Source organism: Staurois parvus, unplaced genomic scaffold (assembly GCF_062004578.1).
Source record: "Staurois parvus isolate SC_StPar_1 unplaced genomic scaffold, SC_StPar_1.0 ptg000288l, whole genome shotgun sequence".
Lineage (NCBI taxonomy): Eukaryota > Metazoa > Chordata > Amphibia > Anura > Ranidae > Staurois > Staurois parvus.
The window spans coordinates 981,571-1,002,035 of record NW_028318084.1 but is presented as its reverse complement, the minus strand read 5'-3'; the positions used below and the strand labels follow the sequence as shown (position 1 = coordinate 1,002,035).

General features: G+C 46.7%; 1 protein-coding gene across 1 annotated transcript in view; it reads right to left on the bottom strand.

Moving 5' to 3' along the window:
• Positions 1 to 20,465, bottom strand: part of ITGA9 (integrin subunit alpha 9) — a 694,926-nt gene that overhangs the window by 18,621 nt on the left and 655,840 nt on the right. The window contains exon 27 of the mRNA XM_089682391.1: positions 14,272 to 14,391. Coding sequence (XP_089538517.1) covers positions 14,272 to 14,391 — 120 coding nt within the window. The remainder of the gene's footprint in view (positions 1 to 14,271; positions 14,392 to 20,465) is intronic.

Sequence of the window (20,465 nt, the reverse complement as noted above, 5' to 3'; positions counted from 1 at the left end):
GTGTACATGAAGTCCCACACAGCTTCATCATACCAAGAATCTCTCTTGGCCTCAATTTCTTCCATCACTTTGCTGGGTGCATAAGGATAGTTTTACCCATACTCCAGGGCCACTTTCCTCTGTACAATACACTGAAGCCGTGAGAACTTAGGTAGTTTGCGCCTGTCACCTGTCCCAGGTGGGGTATATGGGGTTGCTTTCTTTTTGACAAGGATGCTGTAGGTCTCATTCTCAGCTCCAGCATGAACATAACCCTTAGGAGGGAACAGACCAGGCCTCCTGTTTACATAGGCTTCGCAGAACCCCACATTTCTTGCACACTGCACAAGGATCTTCCTCGTCAAACATGTCAGAGCACTGAGAGCCTTTCTCCTCTGCAGCCTCATTGACCCATTCAGTCCTTTCAACTGGCTCCCAATCTAATATCCCTTCTTCCAGGAAACCATAATGCTAAATCCTAGCACCTGACTAGGAGGGAGCTACTCATATACGTTCCTAACCCCAGAAACCACTAAACAGCTCATCCACTCCCTCATCATATCACGACTTGACTACTGCAACTCCCTCCTCACTGGCCTGCCTCGCCGCTGGCTATCCCCGCTTCAGTCGTTCCTGAATACGGCTGCCAGACTCATTCACCTTTGCAACCGCTCCATCTCTGCCACCCCCTCTGCCAATCCCTCCACTGGCCTCCACTCAGTGTCCTCCACCCCCCTCTGCCAATCCCTCCACTGGCTTCCGATTGCGCAACGGATCAAATTCAAAATCCTAACACTGACGTACAAAGCCGTCCACCATACTGCCCCGAACTACATCACTGACCTAATATCCAAGTACCATCCAGCACGCACACTCCGCTCCTCACAAGACCTCCTTCTCTCTAGTTCCCTGCTCTCCTCCTCCCATGCCCGCCTCCAGGACTTCTCCAGGGTGTCACCCATCCTCTGGAACTCCCTGCCCCAACCCATCAGATTATCACCTACTCTCCTCTCCTTTAGGCGCACCCTGAAAACCCATCTCTTCAGGGAAACCTACCCCACCCCCTGCTAACATGCCGACCTCCCCCACTCTTCCTACCACTCCATCCCCCACAGCTATCTCCTCCTGTACCACCATCCCCTCCCTCCTAGATTGTAAGCTCGAAAGAGCAGGGCCCTCAATCCCCTCATGTTTACATTGTATTGTTATTGTTCTGTCACATGTTCTGTCCCCCTTGCTACTGTACAGCGCTGAGCGAACTATTGGCGCTTTATAAATACTGTATAATAATAATAATAATATACAAGACTTTTTCAATAATATATACTATTTGTATTCTTTAGCGGGGTTCATAGTATTGTGAGTACTATGTACAGTCAGTTGTAACATGTCAGCAGTCTCTGAAGGTCTCTGGGAACATAGAAATGGCCACACCCAAATCATGTGTAACCAACTCACCAACGCCCTGACCTATGCTTGCCAAAAACTGAAAAAAAAAAGAAAAACAGTATTCGGAAGGAATTCTGAAATCGACTCCTGGGCTTTTCTTTTAAATGTCATTTATCACTATAAACAAATGCCTACGGAAAACCTAGAAAACCCAGAAATCTATACATTATAGGATTGCTATTGAGGTAGAATTTATATACAGCTACAGTGCTCATGAGGAGAAGAGATTAAAGTATAGAAAGAGGAAATGAGAAAAAGAAAAGGTCAGGATACACACCATTTTGAAAGAAATCTACCAAAACGCAAAACGGTTTAAAAGCTAAGCTTTATTGGATGTTGAACCAAAACAATGAAAGTTCATCCAATATTTCATAGCAAAACAGACCTTAAGCCCTATTGCTCCAGTTATAGTTTTCCTCTTGGTTTTACTCTCCTAAGTGCGTATACAAGCCATACATAAAAAGAATTGGCTCTCTCATTAAAGCAATGTGGCCAGGGTGTTATTCATTATTGATCATAATCACTTCCAGGAACCAAACAAGAAGAGAGTGTCACAACATCAGCAAGAGGATGTCCATAAAAGCTGAATCAAGGATTGCTGTCTTGGAATGTCCTTTCACACAAAATAATCAGCCAGTGGAATTCAGAGGGATGCCAGAAGAAATAGCAGAAGCAACTCTATTACGAGGCTTTGAGATCAACTTGGATAACTTACTTAATGAAAAACGAAGAGTAAATTTTCAAGCGTACATTATAAGACATGAGTTCCCCACAGTGCAATATTAAAGAGTCACATTTCCCTGCTAAGAAACTTGAATTATTCTACACATTTTCTGAAATTACTCTTTGGCTTCTAACATCTAATCTTTGAGTGTTTTTATTCCAAGGTATTTATGCAATTTCCTACCACAGGTATTAATCTAAAAGCATCTGTGGGTTTTCTAACAACCCTTGAAACTTTTATGAAATGTATTATCCTCTCATAATGGAAAGCAGTGGCAAACGTGCAACAGATTAACAGCCTATAGTCCAGAGAATAATGCTAGCCCAGCAGGACAGTTCTTGTTGCCACACAGGCCTAAGTACCTTCTCACTAATGGCACAAGGCAACAGTTCTGTATCAATCCAAGATTCATGATAACCAACAACATGGCAATTCACTTGGCAATTCCATCACTTTCTTTTACAAAGAATTTTATTATAGAATAGATAGGAGCAAAGAATCAGTCAAAAACAAATGCATTGACCAACAGAAATAAGACATACAAGGTATTCGAGGAATATTCCAGAATATGTTCTGGTGGAGAGACATAGAATTAAACTGTATACTTAAGTGCCATGTATATATAAAAAAAAAAACAAAAACAAAAGGGAGAAAACAATGAGTAAACAATTAGAGAGCAATGAAAATATAAACTAAGGAAAAATTGTCACTATATCAGCATACAGAAAGCGGAGAAGATATAAAATGGAGCCTCTCCAAATGTAGATAGGTATTCCACACGTAAGGCTCTCGAAGGAGTCCAGCATAAGGATTTAGTATTGCGGGTCGTAAATTTTATATCGACAGAAGGGACTGGTCGAATCTTGATGGTTGGGCTATATCAAGCCAGGGACGCCATGTCTGCAGGAATTTTGTGTGGATATCCAACAGTATAGCCGTCAGTTTTTCATTGACCATTATGAAGTTCATCCGGTTTTTGACAACCTCAAAGCTGAGGAGGGGAGTCTTCCAAGCCCTCGCAATTGTCAGCTTGGTGGCCATAAATAGGTCTGAAGCTAGCTGCCGTTCGGGACGTAGTAGGCCCACTAATGGTTTAAATAAAAGTGCTTCATACGGATTGCGCTTAATGTCTGTGTGAAACATAGTATGGAGGAGGGCATAAACTGTGATCCACAATCTACAGACCTTGGGGCAAGTCCACCAGTTGTGAACTATAGTACCCATCTGTTGACAGCCCCGAAAACAAGTCGGAGAATATGTAGGGATAAAACGAGCCAGACGAGCAGGCGTGTAATACCATCGATAAAGAACCTTATAGGCATTTTCTAGAATGATAACATTCCTCGAACATTTATAAAGCTTTGGTCATGGTCCGCCAATCCTGTTGATCCAAAGTGCCCCCAAGTTCCGACTGCCAACACCGATGATAGGAACGGACCAGAGGAGTTCTATAAGAAATAATGGAAGAGTAGACCAGAGAGATTAGGCCTGGAGCATGGGGTCTGTGTCTACATTGACTTTCAAAGGGGGACAACCTGTAGGGTCCCGAGTGCGTCCGTATTAGTGTATTAATAAAGTGGCGGAGTTGAAGATAGCCAAAATGTTCCCGCAATGGGATATCATGAGAGGAGCGCAGAGTTTCAAAGGTGAGTATTCGAGTGGGAGATAGCATCGAATGTACATCATGGAAGCCATTTGCTTGCCCAGCAATTCCATCACTTTCAAACAGCTTTCAGTCATGTATTTAAACACAGCAACACAACTTATCACCATCCCTGCCATATAGACATAAATATATCAATGCACAAACTGTTGGTTGAATTGATTGGAATAGTAACTTTTCAGATTTTAGATCCACATAAAACTAGTTGCAGTTGTTAATAGCTTTTTAATAGCTTTGCCCTGTGTTAGGCCAGAATTAGGGTCTCGTGAGAAACAGCTGTGCAACCCTTGCACATCCAATTCATAATTTCATGCATTTTGTCCACAAATTAGTAACCTATGTCTTCTTCAAGCTTTAAAAATAAATTTTTGATATCTTTTACTCGATCACGTTTGTTTTAAATATAATTTTTTTAAATTTATAATAGGTTGATTAGGTCTGAAGGATATAGACACCCTTCAATGCAATGCTGCAATCGACATGTTGAAAATTTTTACTTTGGAAGCAGTAAGATAACCTGTTGGAAACCGCCTCCTGTGGCTTTACTGCTACAGGGCAGCCGCCCTGCACAGAATCACACATACAGTATATGTACGTGACCCGCGCTCCCTGTGTGTTCCTGGGCTGCGGGCACCGATCAGTCATCAGGTCCAGGCGAATAGTTTTTGACCTGGACCTGCTGATCGGTTGTACCAAATACAGAACACGGGCACTGGAAATGATGCAATCTTCTCTCCTGGAGCCCTTTTCGGTTCCATAGAGAGAAGAGAGCAGATCCATGTGAGTCAAAGCAGCACACTGACACAGTAGAAACACAGATAGGCACATTATAACCCCCTGATCGCCCCCCAGTTAACTGTTTCATTGCCATGTCACCAGTGTCATTAGTACAGTGTACAGATTATTTTTTACTAATCACTGTATTAGTGTCACGGGCACCTTCAGATAGTGTTAGCGTCCCAGATAGCATCAGACTGCCTGCCACACTATCACCATCACATTTAACCAATTGATTGCCAGTAACACTCTCACAGACACAGTATAAACTTAAATTACTAGTATAGTGTCTGTGTCAGGAACCATCGCGACGCATGGGTCTACACATGCGTAGGTGTCTGCCGAGACGTATAAATGGCTGGGCACTAGGACCCAGGCGCACCCGTCATCTGGACAGTACTAGGCAGGCACTGGGACCCAGGCTACGCCTGTCAGGTGCAGGGCGGGCTATTTAAACTAGCCCTGCACAGACACTTGTTGCCGAATGGTCTTTGTATCCTGTTACCTGTGTGTGAGTACTTCTGATCTGGATTGTTTTGACCTTGTTGCCTTCTCCCGTCCTGACCCCTTGGCTTGCCTGACTCTGCTCCTGGATGTTCCCGTTTAGATCTGACCTCCTGGTATTGACCCTACGTGTGACCCGACTATCCTTTGCCTACCGTTTTGTACCTTACCGATCCGCTAGTTACCGACCCGGCCTGCATGACTCTGATTTAGCTCATCCATCCACCCACCCCGCAGGGATCACTAGGCTCCCTTACATCAGACTCCTAGCTCTCTGGAGCCCCTGTCAGACTCCTCTACCCCTGTTGGAGATACCTGGTAGTTGCGACCTGGTACCGGAGCACTCCAAGTCCATCCCCACCATCAGGGGCCCTGGTGAACAAGTGCTCTGGTGCTTAGACTCCGCACTCTGGGGAGGCTCTACCGAGGGACTGATAGAGGTGCTGTCAGGCGGTCCGTTACAGTCTGAATGGATCAGTTTCTTTGATCAGAATTATACTAGCCAATACCAATAGTATAGTGTACCCAAAAACAGAGCTTTTGCAGAATCAACCCTAGCACCTGCATTCAGCAAGAAGTGCAGTGTCAGTAGATCACTGTTACTTCTGAAACATTGCACACAAAACTGCAGTGTTAGAAGGATCAGACCTGATCTCTGTTAGCACAAGCAGGTCATTTGTTTGTAGTGGTTCAAGAAGTCTCTGGCAGACAGGTGCTCATTTTCCTAGTCACACTAGGTACCTGTAAATGTAGTGGCCAAACTGTCCAAAGAAAGGTACTCTAGTGAAGAGGCCTACAGGATTCTAAGTATGTCAGAAAAGAGCAAAGGGGAAGCCTCACTTACAGAATCAGGCTCAGAATACGAACCTGTAGAGAGCAGCGACACCCTGACAGATAGCTCAGATGATGGAGAAGAGGTCCCTGCCAAGATCAGGTGAACCCGACCCCATGCCCAAATTGCTGAGGTGCCAGAATTGCACAATGATTCCCATATGCAGCAGAGTGCCAGTACTAATGCCATGCTACCTTTTGATGAACAGCTGCCTAGCAGGGGCGAACTGACAACTCATGGGGCCCCTGGGCAATACGGGATCATGGGGCCCCTGTGTCCTTGCCCAAACTCAAAAAAGCCTATGAAAAAGGTACCAGGGGCATCTCATGGGGCCCCCTACTGACCCCAGGCCCTTGGGCAGTGCCCGAGTTTCCAAATGGTCAGTCCGCCCCTGCTGCCGGCTTGTACATCTTGGTCTTTTACACACCAGCACTGCAGTATCACGTGGTGACGTGGCGAGTGCAGTAGAAGCTGGTGAGGTGGCTAGAACAAGTAGTTCACCAATGTATGTTGCGCTCCTTAATACCTCATATTAACCCTTAAACCATAATTATTTTTTAAAATTACAAATCCCATTAAACAATTAATAGATACCTGTTAAAAGTGATACGGGGCTACGACGTCACTCGGAGGAAGCCGGATCACTCGATAGACAGCAAGTGCATGACTCAGAGGCCAGCAGAGGATCTTTGATACGAGATTGCATTATATTGAACGTGTAAAATGTGAGTTCATTACTTGGAAGGTGGGAATAAAAAGGTTTTAAAAAGGTAAAGCACTATGTCTTCAATTTTTTCCTGCATGCGGAGAGACGTAAGGAGAAGATAAATAGGAGGTCTGAGACAACATAAGGAGGGATTAATCCATGCGGGGATAATCAACCGATAGAGGATATCTCCATTGACCCAAAAGGGAGGATCTCTGTATTTAATCAGGAAGAGCTCAAATCAATCAGGTTCCAAGGAAGGTGAACCGCAAGCGTATATAGCCTAATTGTAGGCATTTAAGGAGGTGAGCTTACATCTGCACTAATTGAAGGATTCACAAAAGTCACTGATTGAAGAGCAACAAGCACCGATTCACAATTTGTTATAGATGTTGGGACTATTAATTTAGAAAGAATTTAATTATATTTCACATGAGTCACTAATTGAAGAGGAATAATCACTCAGTCACATGTTTTGCATTGTATTTAGGATTATTAATTTATTATTGATTTAATGATATTCATTTTGTTTATATGATTATTTGGCACTGAAATCACTGTAATTAGATTTATTAATTTTATTAATTACTGGGATTTTCAATTAATTTAAGGGTAAAAAATCACTCAGTCACAAATTTTGTATTTTATTGAGGATTATTAATTTATAATTGATTTCACACTAATAATTTTTGATTGGTTGGCACAAAATCACTTTTAACAGGTATCTATTAATTGTTTAATGGGATATGTAATTTTAAAAAATAATTATGGTTTAAGGGTTAATATGAGGTATTAAGGAGCGCAGCATACATTGGTGAAATATTTTGATACACAGTGGTAGTTATGTGTTTTATGTTGGCGATTCACTAGAATTGAGGTTATTTTGGCTCGCAGGTTATATAAAATTATACATATTTTTAGAACAAGTAGTGTCCCAGCCACCAAGAATTCAAACACAGGCCCGTAGAGCCCATAGAGTCCTTCCGGATGTGCTTGCAAATCCTGATTGCCAGCCCACAGATTCTGCAGCACCCGTACTTCCCCCATTCACTGCTCAAACCAGAATTCATATGTTTTTTGTTTTTTTTAATTCTCTAAGAGCGCTTCAGATCCTCTCCCATTTATAGCAGCTTAAGGCCTCTGAGACTTTCTCAACTAATAACAAATATAACTGATGAAGTCGATATTTACTAAGCATTTGATAAGATTTTATATAAGACCAGCAATGATGCTTTTTTTGTCCTAAATTTGAGTAAATGTAAACATACATAAATTTAGAAACCAACGCAGCAAAGTCTTTAAAGTCTATTGGTGTAACTTTACAGACTATAAGGCAGTGATGGCGAACCTTTTTGAGCCCGAGTGCCCAAACTGCAACCCAAAACCAACTTATTTCTTTCAAAGTGCCAACACTGCAATGAAACCTGAATATCGAGCTTTTGGTTTAAAAAAAACAACTCGTACAGTAGTGCAAACTAATTAACAGTACAGGGATGACCAGAGACTGCAGACACAGTACAGGAGATGACCAGAGACTGCGGACAGTACAGGGATGACCAGAGACTGCGGACAGTACAGGAGATGACCAGAGACTGCGGACAGTACAGGGATGACCAGAGACTGCGGACACAGTACAGGAGATGACCAGAGACTGCGGACACAGTACAGGAGATGACCAGAGACTGCGGACAGTACAGGGATGACCAGAGACTGCGGACACAGTACAGGAGATGACCAGAGACTGCAGACACAGTACAGGGGATGACCAGAGACTGCGGACATAGTACAGGAGATGACCAGAGACTGCGGACACAGTACAGGAGATGACCAGAGACTGCGGACAGTACAGGGATGACCAGAGACTGCGGACACAGTACAGGAGATGACCAGAGACTGCGGACAGTACAGGGATGACCAGAGACTGCGGACACAGTACAGGAGATGACCAGAGACTGCGGACACAGTACAGGAGATGACCAGAGACTGCGGACACAGTACAGGAGATGACCAGAGACTGCGGACACAGTACAGGAGATGACCAGAGACTGCGGACACAGTACAGGAGATGACCAGAGACTGCAGACACAGTACAGGGATGACCAGAGACTGCGGACACAGTACAGGAGATGACCAGAGACTGCGGACACAGTACAGGAGATGACCAGAGACTGCAGACACAGTACAGGGGCTGACCAGAGACTGCAGACACAGTACAGGGATGACCAGAGACTGCAGACACAGTACAGGGATGACCAGAGACTGCGGACACAGTACAGGAGATGACCAGAGACTGCGGACACAGTACAGGGATGACCAGAGACTGCGGACAGTACAGGGATGACCAGAGACTGCGGACACAGTACAGGAGATGACCAGAGACTGCGGACAGTACAGGGATGACCAGAGACTGCGGACACAGTACAGGAGATGACCAGAGACTGCGGACACAGTACAGGGATGACCAGAGACTGCGGACACAGTACAGGGATGACCAGAGACTGCGGACACAGTACAGGAGATGACCAGAGACTGCGGACAGTACAGGGATGACCAGAGACTGCGGACACAGTACAGGAGATGACCAGAGACTGCGGACACAGTACAGGGATGACCAGAGACTGCGGACACAGTACAGGGATGACCAGAGACTGCGGACAGTACAGGGATGACCAGAGACTGCGGACAGTACAGGAGATGACCAGAGACTGCGGACACAGTACAGGAGATGACCAGAGACTGCGGACACAGTACAGGAGATGACCAGAGACTGCGGACACAGTACAGGAGATGACCAGAGACTGCGGACACAGTACAGGAGATGACCAGAGACTGCGAACAGTACAGAAGATGACCAGAGACTGCGGACAGTACAGGGATGACCAGAGACTGCGGACAGTACAGGGATGACCAGAGACTGCGGACACAGTACAGGGATGACCAGAGACTGCAGACACAGTACAGGGATGACCAGAGACTGCAGACACAGTACAGGGATGACCAGAGACTGCAGACACAGTACAGGGATGACCAGAGACTGCAGACACAGTACAGGGATGACCAGAGACTGCGGACAGTACAGGAGATGACCAGAGACTGCGGACACAGTACAGGAGATGACCAGAGACTGCGGACACAGTACAGGAGATGACCAGAGACTGCGGACAGTACAGGAGATGACCAGAGACTGCGGACAGTACAGGGATGACCAGAGACTGCGGACACAGTACAGGAGATGACCAGAGACTGCGGACACAGTACAGGGATGACCAGTGACTGCGGACAGTACAGGGATGACCAGAGACTGCGGAAAGTACAGGAGATGACCAGAGACTGCGGACAGTACAGGGATGATCAGAGACTGCGGACAGTACAGGGATGACCAGAGACTGCAGACACAGTACAGGGATGACCAGAGACTGCAGACACAGTACAGGGATGACCAGAGACTGCAGACACAGTACAGGGATGACCAGAGACTGCAGACACAGTACAGGGATGACCAGAGACTGCAGACACAGTACAGGGATGACCAGAGACTGCGGACAGTACAGGAGATGACCAGAGACTGCGGACACAGTACAGGAGATGACCAGAGACTGCGGACACAGTACAGGAGATGACCAGAGACTGCGAACAGTACAGGAGATGACCAGAGACTGCGGACAGTACAGGGATGACCAGAGACTGCGGACACAGTACAGGGATGACCAGAGACTGCGGACAGTACAGGGATGACCAGAGACTGCGGACACAGTACAGGAGATGACCAGAGACTGCGGACACAGTACAGGGATGACCAGTGACTGCGGACAGTACAGGGATGACCAGAGACTGCGGAAAGTACAGGAGATGACCAGAGACTGCGGACAGTACAGGGATGATCAGAGACTGCGGACAGTACAGGGATGACCAGAGACTGCGGACAGTACAGGGATGACCAGAGACTGCGGACAGTACAGGGATGACCAGAGACTGCGGACACAGTACATGGATGACCAGAGACTGCGGACAGTACAGGGATGACCAGAGACTGCGGACACAGTACAGGGATGACCAGAGACTGCGGACACAGTACAGGGATGACCAGAGACTGCGGACACAGTACAGGGATGACCAGAGACTGCGGACACAGTACAGGGATGACCAGAGACTGCGGACACAGTACAGGAGATGACCAGAGACTGCGGACAGCACAGGGATGACCAGAGACTGCGGACACAGTACAGGGATGACCAGAGACTGCGGACAGCACAGGGATGACCAGAGACTGCGGACAGTACAGGAGATGACCAGAGACTGCGGACAGTACAGGGGATGACCAGAGACTGCGGACAGCACAGGGATGACCAGAGACTGCGGACAGCACAGGGATGATAAGAGACTGCGGACAGCACAGGGATGACCAGAGACTGCGGACAGTACAGAGATGACCAGAGACTGCGGACACAGTACAGGGATGACCAGAGACTGCGGACACAGTACAGGAGATGACCAGAGACTGCGGACAGCACAGGGATGACCAGAGACTGCGGACACAGTACAGGGATGACCAGAGACTGCGGACACAGTACAGGAGATGACCAGAGACTGCGGACAGCACATGGATGACCAGAGACTGCGGACAGCACAGGGATGACCAGAGACTGCGGACAGTACAGGAGATGACCAGAGACTGCGGACAGTACAGGGGATGACCAGAGACTGCGGACAGTACAGGAGATGACCAGAGACTGCGGACAGTACAGGGGATGACCAGAGACTGCGGACAGTACAGGAGATGACCAGAGACTGCGGACACAGTACAGGAGATGACCAGAGACTGCGGACACAGTACAGGAGATGACCAGAGACTGCGGACACAGTACAGGAGATGACCAGAGACTGCGAACAGTACAGAAGATGACCAGAGACTGCGGACAGTACAGGGATGACCAGAGACTGCGGACAGTACAGGGATGACCAGAGACTGCGGACACAGTACAGGGATGACCAGAGACTGCAGACACAGTACAGGGATGACCAGAGACTGCAGACACAGTACAGGGATGACCAGAGACTGCAGACACAGTACAGGGATGACCAGAGACTGCAGACACAGTACAGGGATGACCAGAGACTGCAGACACAGTACAGGGATGACCAGAGACTGCGGACAGTACAGGAGATGACCAGAGACTGCGGACACAGTACAGGAGATGACCAGAGACTGCGGACACAGTACAGGAGATGACCAGAGACTGCGAACAGTACAGGAGATGACCAGAGACTGCGGACAGTACAGGAGATGACCAGAGACTGCGGACAGTACAGGGATGACCAGAGACTGCGGACACAGTACAGGGATGACCAGAGACTGCGGACAGTACAGGGATGACCAGAGACTGCGGACACAGTACAGGAGATGACCAGAGACTGCGGACACAGTACAGGAGATGACCAGAGACTGCGGACACAGTACAGGGATGACCAGTGACTGCGGACAGTACAGGGATGACCAGAGACTGCGGAAAGTACAGGAGATGACCAGAGACTGCGGACAGTACAGGGATGATCAGAGACTGCGGACAGTACAGGAGATGACCAGAGACTGCGGACAGTACAGGGATGACCAGAGACTGCGGACAGTACAGGGATGACCAGAGACTGCGGACACAGTACATGGATGACCAGAGACTGCGGACAGTACAGGGATGACCAGAGACTGCGGACACAGTACAGGGATGACCAGAGACTGCGGACACAGTACAGGGATGACCAGAGACTGCGGACACAGTACAGGGATGACCAGAGACTGCGGACACAGTACAGGGATGACCAGAGACTGCGGACACAGTACAGGAGATGACCAGAGACTGCGGACAGCACAGGGATGACCAGAGACTGCGGACACAGTACAGGGATGACCAGAGACTGCGGACAGCACAGGGATGACCAGAGACTGCGGACAGTACAGGGGATGACCAGAGACTGCGGACAGCACAGGGATGACCAGAGACTGCGGACAGCACAGGGATGACCAGAGACTGCGGACAGCACAGGGATGACCAGAGACTGCGGACAGTACAGAGATGACCAGAGACTGCGGACACAGTACAGGGATGACCAGAGACTGCGGACACAGTACAGGAGATGACCAGAGACTGCGGACAGCACAGGGATGACCAGAGACTGCGGACACAGCACATGGATGACCAGAGACTGCGGACAGCACAGGGATGACCAGAGACTGCGGACAGTACAGGAGATGACCAGAGACTGCGGACAGTACAGGGGATGACCAGAGACTGCGGACAGTACAGGAGATGACCAGAGACTGCGGACAGTACAGGGGATGACCAGAGACTGCGGACAGTACAGGAGATGACCAGAGACTACGGACAGTACAGAGATGACTGCTGACCTTTGGGGAGGGAGGGGGAGCGGGTACCTGAATTTGACAGGTACCCGCTCTTACTTCCGCAGAGTTTTTTTTTTATCTTACCTGTTCCTTTATCCAGCCGCGCGCTGTCTTCCCGGCTTCTGTAGTGTGGGCGCTCGTCGGACAGCCGGATGCCCAGTGCGCATGCGCGATAAGCGCTGCGCTTTGTGATTGGTCCGGTGGCTTCTGGGATCTGTCATGTGTCCCAGGTACCGCCTTACCATTCACAAAGAGCACTGCTTCTTGTGCATGCGCACTTGGGACCCGGCTGTCACGCACACTACAGCCGGGAAGACAGCGCGCCGCTGGATTCTGCTGGCGTGCCCACAGATAAGGCTCGGCGTGCCGGCTGTGGCACGCGTGCCACGGGTTCGCCATCACTGCTATAAGGTGTTTAAAAGCATTCAGAAAAATCACCTAGTAGCAGGGGCGGACTGACAACTCATGGGGCCCCCGGGCAATAGGGGATCATGGGGCCCCTGTGTCCTTGCCCAAACTCAGAAAAGCCTATGAAAAAGGTACCAGGGGCATCTCATGGGGCCCCCTACTGACCCCGGGCCCTTGGGCAGCGCCCGAGTTTCCAAATGGTCAGTCCGCCCCTGCCTAGTAGAGCACCTTTTGTGCAAGGAATTTCTTGCTTTAGATCCTAGATAGTTATTTACAGTTTTTGTTAGCTCACTACATGTGGTGCAGTCCACATACATTTTCATTAGCTCACCCTTCAGAATGGGACATCATTATGTCACATTAACAAAAAAAATCTTATTTACATTGGTTTGTGTAGGAAAGTATAATCATTTACAATCATAATAATAATTTCACTTCATTGGACCTTTTTTATGGGTTCACATTTGCATGTGTAAATACATGCACTAGGAACAATAATTACTTTACATATGTATAGATAATTGAAGATAATTACTAAAAACTATTGCAAAAAATTACTAAAGCATTGCAATATCCTGATAAGTTTAAATTGTCTGTTTATGGCATATAAATAATAACCTGCAAGAAAGGCAACAAATCTATCAGGAAACTATCACATAGGATAAATGTTAAAAAGGCAGGAAGAGAAAAAACCTGCAGCAAGTTACTACATGATTTAAAAAAAGAGCTTCATTTTTGTCTAAAATAATAAAATATAGTTTTAATTTTTTAAAAATACAGAGTAAGAATTCCAAGGCTTCATGTTCCACTGGCAAGTGTAAATATACTGTACCTTCCATAGTAGCACAGCCAACAGCAAAAATATAAGGATCCCAAACAGTAAGCTAATGGCAATGATCCAGCCGACCACATAACCGCGTGGCTCAAGATTATGTAAGGCCTCAAAAACCACCTGGAAAGAAATTGCATTATGTTTAATAGATTGATTTTTTTATTTGATTAAAGCTTATTGATCATCGAAATATAAAAATGATGTCTTCAGTTCTATATTGTGTTTCAAATATCTGTAGTCTGCTTCTATTAGTTTGTAAATTCCCTTTATGAAAATTACCACACCTTTACTTTAAATTCTGTTACGCGTATTTACTATGACCTGTGAGCAGGGGCGGACTGACAACTCATGGGGCCCCCGGGCAATAGGGGATCATGGGGCCCCTGAGTCCTTGCCCAAACTCAAAAAAACCTATGAAAAAGGTACCAGGGGCATCTCATGGGGCCCCCTACCGACCCCTGGCCCTCGGGCAGTGCCCGAGTTTCCAAATGGTCAGTCCGCCCCTGCCTGTGAGTAGGCATTACTACATCACACACTTCACAGAGCCTGCCTTCTGAATTAGAGAAGTGCCAAAGGGAGGAGATTCAGGATGGAGTCAGTACAGGATTCCCTGCTTGCATTCAGCAAGGTACGATGGTATATAGTTATTAGAGACTTAAAGTAAAGCTGAAAAGTATTCAGGGAATCTAGGAAGTTGTAAATAAAGAATGTCAGCTATTAACACTCACAGCATGAAAGGATATTTTTCAAGTACACTTATACTGAATTGTCAAAAATAACTATTGTTTGTATTGCTATTACAATGCTGATGTTTGAAAATAAAAGTGTATGCTGTGACTATAGAGCTCCAATAAAAATAATTAATAATATCACTTGAATACCATGATGAATATTAAGGTAAAGAAAAAAGTCAACCGAAAAGAAAGCCTCAACTCATCCGTCAAGGACAAAAAAATCTGTAGATACTACAGATTGGATAGAGGTGGGGATCTAGTTGACAGATAATATGAAAAGGCTAAATGGAAGGAATACCATGAATTGCATTCCAAGGGATAAAAGGTTTTAGATTTTTTGTACTTCTAGAGCTGGAAATGTACTATATATACTGTATGGCAGCATATGCAGTGTCTTTTATAGTTCCAACAGGCTACTGAATTTTATTTTTCAAACACTTTCATGAGTATAATCCCAGCTTTGGGAAAACAATGTTTGTGGAGTTCATGGAAATTCTATTTTCCTGACAAACTCCATGGCAGCATACGTATGGGTTAGTCCTGCCCTCTCCTCTCCCCTTTAGGACCCCACTCCCATAAATCTTTGCTCCTCGTCAGAGGCCGTGTTCCTTTTTTGTCCTCCTCCTATGGACCTAGTGCACGCAAGTCTTACCTTGTTCCTGTATACAGATGGTCCATGACCAAGGCCTGCTGAGCCTCTCCGGGAGATGTGAGGTGACGCACCGCTTGTCAGTTCTAGGGGTCCCCAGCCAGCAGAAAGGTATTGGACGTGGCAGATGGATTCGGTGCCGGAAGAGTTGTGCAGATGCATCCCTCATCAATTTCAGTGTTCCCCAGCTATTGGTGGGGTGGATATGGGTGAGCTGGAGATGGTGCCATGAAGAGCTGGGGTTTTCCAATGGCAAAGCGAGCTGCAACTCGCTGGGGTTTTCCAATGGCAAGCGAGTGGTTAGATAGCCTGCTAACAGCGGGTGGCTATGCAGTGCCCTGAACAGACGAGGTGGTCTCTGAGGCAGGCGGTCGTGGGAGTGTGGTAAGCGGTGGGCTCCCTTGGGACAGCGGTCCCTCATTTGTGTTTTCCTTTTTTCTTTTTCCCTGTTTTCTCTTCCTTTTTTTCCCTGGTGCTAGTGCTTGACCTCTCATGGTGGCTGGAGCGCAGTGCTGCACTCCAGGCCACCGCTTCCTGGTCCACGATCTTCCCGGCATATGCATGAGATGGCCTCAGAATGAGGCTTGGCTTCGTGCGTGCGTGGTACAGCAAGATGGTGGCACTCGCACATGTGCGTGGGCTTCACATGGAGATGCCGGGGTTACGGCGCATGCATGGTATGGCGGCGGTGATGTCATCACTGGCAGCAAATTTAAACAGCTGTCAGAGCTGTTTTCAATGGGAATCCCTGCGGGCTGAATGCAGAAGCTTCCCCAAGCACTGTGGTCCACTGTGGAGGGTCAGTACCCACTCTATTCTGCCCCCCCTGGTGGTTTGTTGGGATCCTGCTGGAGGCATGTCATTTTTTTTTTTACAGCTTGGTTGTCTTCACAGCTGACCCGGCATGAATGTGTCACCGCCTCCTTGTGGCCAGCCCTTGAGCAGTAGGTACGGACAGGTGGATTTATTCCCTTGATCCCCCACTGGTGCTTTTCTGTGGCTTTTAACAATTCCCTGTTTTATGTTTTTCAGCCCTACTAGGTCTGATCATCATTATACGGCACATGATGATGGAAGTGCTTCCAGGTCTCGTTGCCATCACTCTTCCTCTAGATCCGGACGCCACAGGTCTCCTTCCAGCTCCAGGCATCCAATGAGAAGTTCTTGTTCCTCCTCCAGGCATCACGTTAAACGACACTCCAGCTGCTTTGGTAGGAAAATGTGCTGGGGGTCCGAAACTCAGGTTCCTGAGGACAAGTCATTATGTGACTCCTGTTTTGCCTGGGTGACCGGTGAGAGAGAAAGCACCAGCAAATAGGTAGAGGCTTTGGTTAGGCAGGTAGTTCAAGAGTCCCTGAAAGAAACAGGGACTGGTCGTGCCCGCAGTCCATTGGTCGGGGTGTGCTTCCCTCCCAAAGACCCCCAAGAGGGACTGGAACCTTCTCGGCCTAGTCACCTGTCAGCCAGAGCTTCAGAGAGTGAGGCAGAAGGTGAGGATCCATGTGTGAGCTTCGAATTTGCCTTGGTCTCGCCCTTAGTCAAGGCGGTTACAGAGGCACTGAAGTGGGCAGAAGCTGTGGAGTCTGCTCCTAAAAAAGACTGTCCAAACTTTCCGTTCCTTGAGCAACTTGGGGAAATTTTCACTGAAGAGTGGAGCAATGTTGATAGGGGAACCTCCTTGCTGAACAAGTCAGCACCCTCAGGGTTCAAATGTCAGCCATCTCTGGAGTATCATGGGTCAACCACTCTCTTGACTGGCAATTCTTCAAGAGAGCTGTAAGATTGAGGCCCCAGAGAAAACTGAGGTTCCCTAAATGGGACCTCTCGCATGTCTTTGACTTCTTCTCTGGAGTCATCCCAGAATCGGCTGGTTCACCCATAGTGAGGGAGCTCTCCATCAAGGCAGCCTTTCTGGTGGAGGTTACATCAGCAAAAAAAGTCTCTGAAATCAGGAACCTTGGCTGCAAAGAAATGTTTTGACATTCTTCCCGGATCGAGTGGTCCTTATCCCTATGCTAGGTTCTAATCCTAAAGTGACCTTGGTCTTCCAAGAAAACCAGGAGATTGTCCTGCCAACGTTTAGAGCCTCTGGAGTCAATGACGTTCACCCCCAGGACATGGGTTAGACCTTAAAGCTGTACTTGCAGGTCACAGGATCCTTCCATAGATCGGACCTTCTATTCATCCTTTTCCATGGGAAGACTAAAGGAGACCAGGCTTCTCCCAGGTCAATTACAGCCTGTATTGCCAGGCCATCCAATTGGCCTACAGAGAACTAAGGGCTTGGTGCCTCCGAAGGCAGTAACCGCACTCACAAAACCAGAAGTGTGGCTACGTCCTGGACAGCTTCCCAGCATGTCGCTCCTGAGATGATCTCCATACCGCATGGTCCTCAATCAACGCTTTTATGACTCATTACTGAGTAGAGCCTGCTTCCTTATCCTCTGTTAACTTTGGTTTGAGAGTCCTGTCGGTTGATGGGGCAAATTAAAGTCTTTGAGTAACTGCCCACCTGTGTTTGTATTTCTAGTTATTTCCCGTATGTATGCTGCCATGGAGTCTGTCAGGAAAATTTCCTATCAAATACTTATAATTTTCCTTTCCTGATGGACTCCATGGCAGCAGGACTACCCTCCAATGCCAAGAGTAGGCTAGTTATGGAACTGGAGGAGCAAAGATTTATGGGAGTGGGATCCTATAGGACAGGAGAGGGCGGGACTAACCCATATGTATGCTGTCATGGAGTCTGTCAGGAAAATTTCCTATCAAATACTTATCATAATTTTCCTTTCCTGATGGACTCCATGGCAGCAGGAGTACCCTCCAATGCCAAGAGTAGGCTAGTTATGGAACTGGAGGAGCAAAGATTTATGGGAGTGGGATCCTATAGGACAGGAGAGGGTGGGACTAACCCATATGTATGCTGCCATGGAGTCCATCAGGAAAGGAAAATTGTGGAAAGTATTCTCCGTTTTTGTAGAAATATGTGAATATTATAGAAAATAACTAACTCCACTATCGTGCATACAGTGGGGCAAAAAAGTATTTAGTCAGCCACCAATTGTGCAAGTTCTCCCACTTAAAAAGATGAGAGAGGCCTGTAATTGGCATCATAGGTAGACCTCAACTATGCTGAGTTGCATCCAAAGAACACATACCTACTGTGAAGCATGGGGGTGGCAACATCATGCTTTGGGGCTGTTTCTCCGCAAAGGGACCAGGATGACTGATCCATGTACGGCACAGAATGAATGGGGCCATGTATCGTGAGATTTTGAGTGCAAACCTCCTTCCATCAGCAAGGGCATTGAAGATGAAACGTGGCTGGGTCTTCCAACATGACAATGATCCCAAACATACCACCCGGGCAACGAAGGAGTGGCTTCGTAAGAAGCATTTCAAGGTCCTGGAGTGGCCTAGCCAGTCTCCAGATCTCAACCCCATAGAAAACCTTTGGAGGGAGTTGAAAGTCCGTGTTGCCCAGCGACAGCCCCAAAACATCACTGCTCTAGAGGAGATCTGCATGGAGGATGGGCCAACATACCAGCAACAGTGTGTGCCAACCTTGTGAAGACTTACAGGAAACGTCTGACCTCTGTCATTGCCAACAAAGGATATATAACAAAGTATTGAGATGAACTTTTGATATTGACCAAATACTTATTTTCCACCATAATTTGCAAATAAATTCTTTCCAAATCAGCCAACGTGATTGTCTGGATTTGTTTTCTCATTTTGTCTCTCATAGTTGAGGTCTACCTATGATGCCAATTACAGGCCTCTCTCATCTTTTTAAGTGGGAGAACTTTCACAATTGGTGGCTGACTAAATACTTTTTTGTCGCACTGTATATTCCACGATTTAATAAATTGCAAACGACACCTGTTCCATACTTCTATACTTGAATGGCAACTAAAAAATACCATATTTATCCCCGACTGATGCCAGACCCTGCCACTCAGCTTGCAGCTCCAGTAGGTGGACTATTTTTCACGATACAAATTTACCATTTACGAAAGTCTCTTAAACCATACATTTTTTGAAACTACAGGACAGAATTAAAAGGCAGCACTGTCTATTCTTGAGCTCCCATCCTAGCTGAGCAAACCTTTATTAAAGTGTCTTTTTTTTAGCAAAACCCCAAAAATTATTATTGGCGTACACCAATACAATATAATCCAAAATATCTAAGTGAATGTTAAAGATAAAACTTAACTTATATTAATATAAAACAAATATATATAAATTACATTTTGTGCTTTTTGTGAAACAGTGAAAATTGTAGCTACACAAAACTGCAAATAGGCAACTAAAGCCTGGTACACATTGCAAGTACGGGTTGAACGGAAAAAAAAACAAAAGACCTGAAAGATCACACTGCACCAACAAAAGTGATGGTGTGGCGATCTGCCCCGATGTGCTATTGTATTGTAACAGGGGAATCCCCCTTTCCTGAATACACAAATCACAGCTTGCAGCCATTGGCTGTAAGCACTGGTTGGATGCTGCTTTTCCAGCATGTCCCCCTGACAAAAACTGTTGTTAGACTAGCTTCTGTTGGACAAACAGCTGTGCACACGGACCAAACGTCAGCCGGTTCCTGCTGATCCAGATGATTTTTGGCCAGTGTGTACCCAGCTTTACATATAAACCCTTCCAACTATATATATATATTTAGAATTATAGTAACATTTTAATCCTAAAATTATTCCTTTAATTGGTACTGTGTATGTGGATATCTGTGTGTAATAGGGGCATTACATTGTGAGTATGTTGTGTTTAATACGCCATAAGGGCTTGTTTTTTTTTCT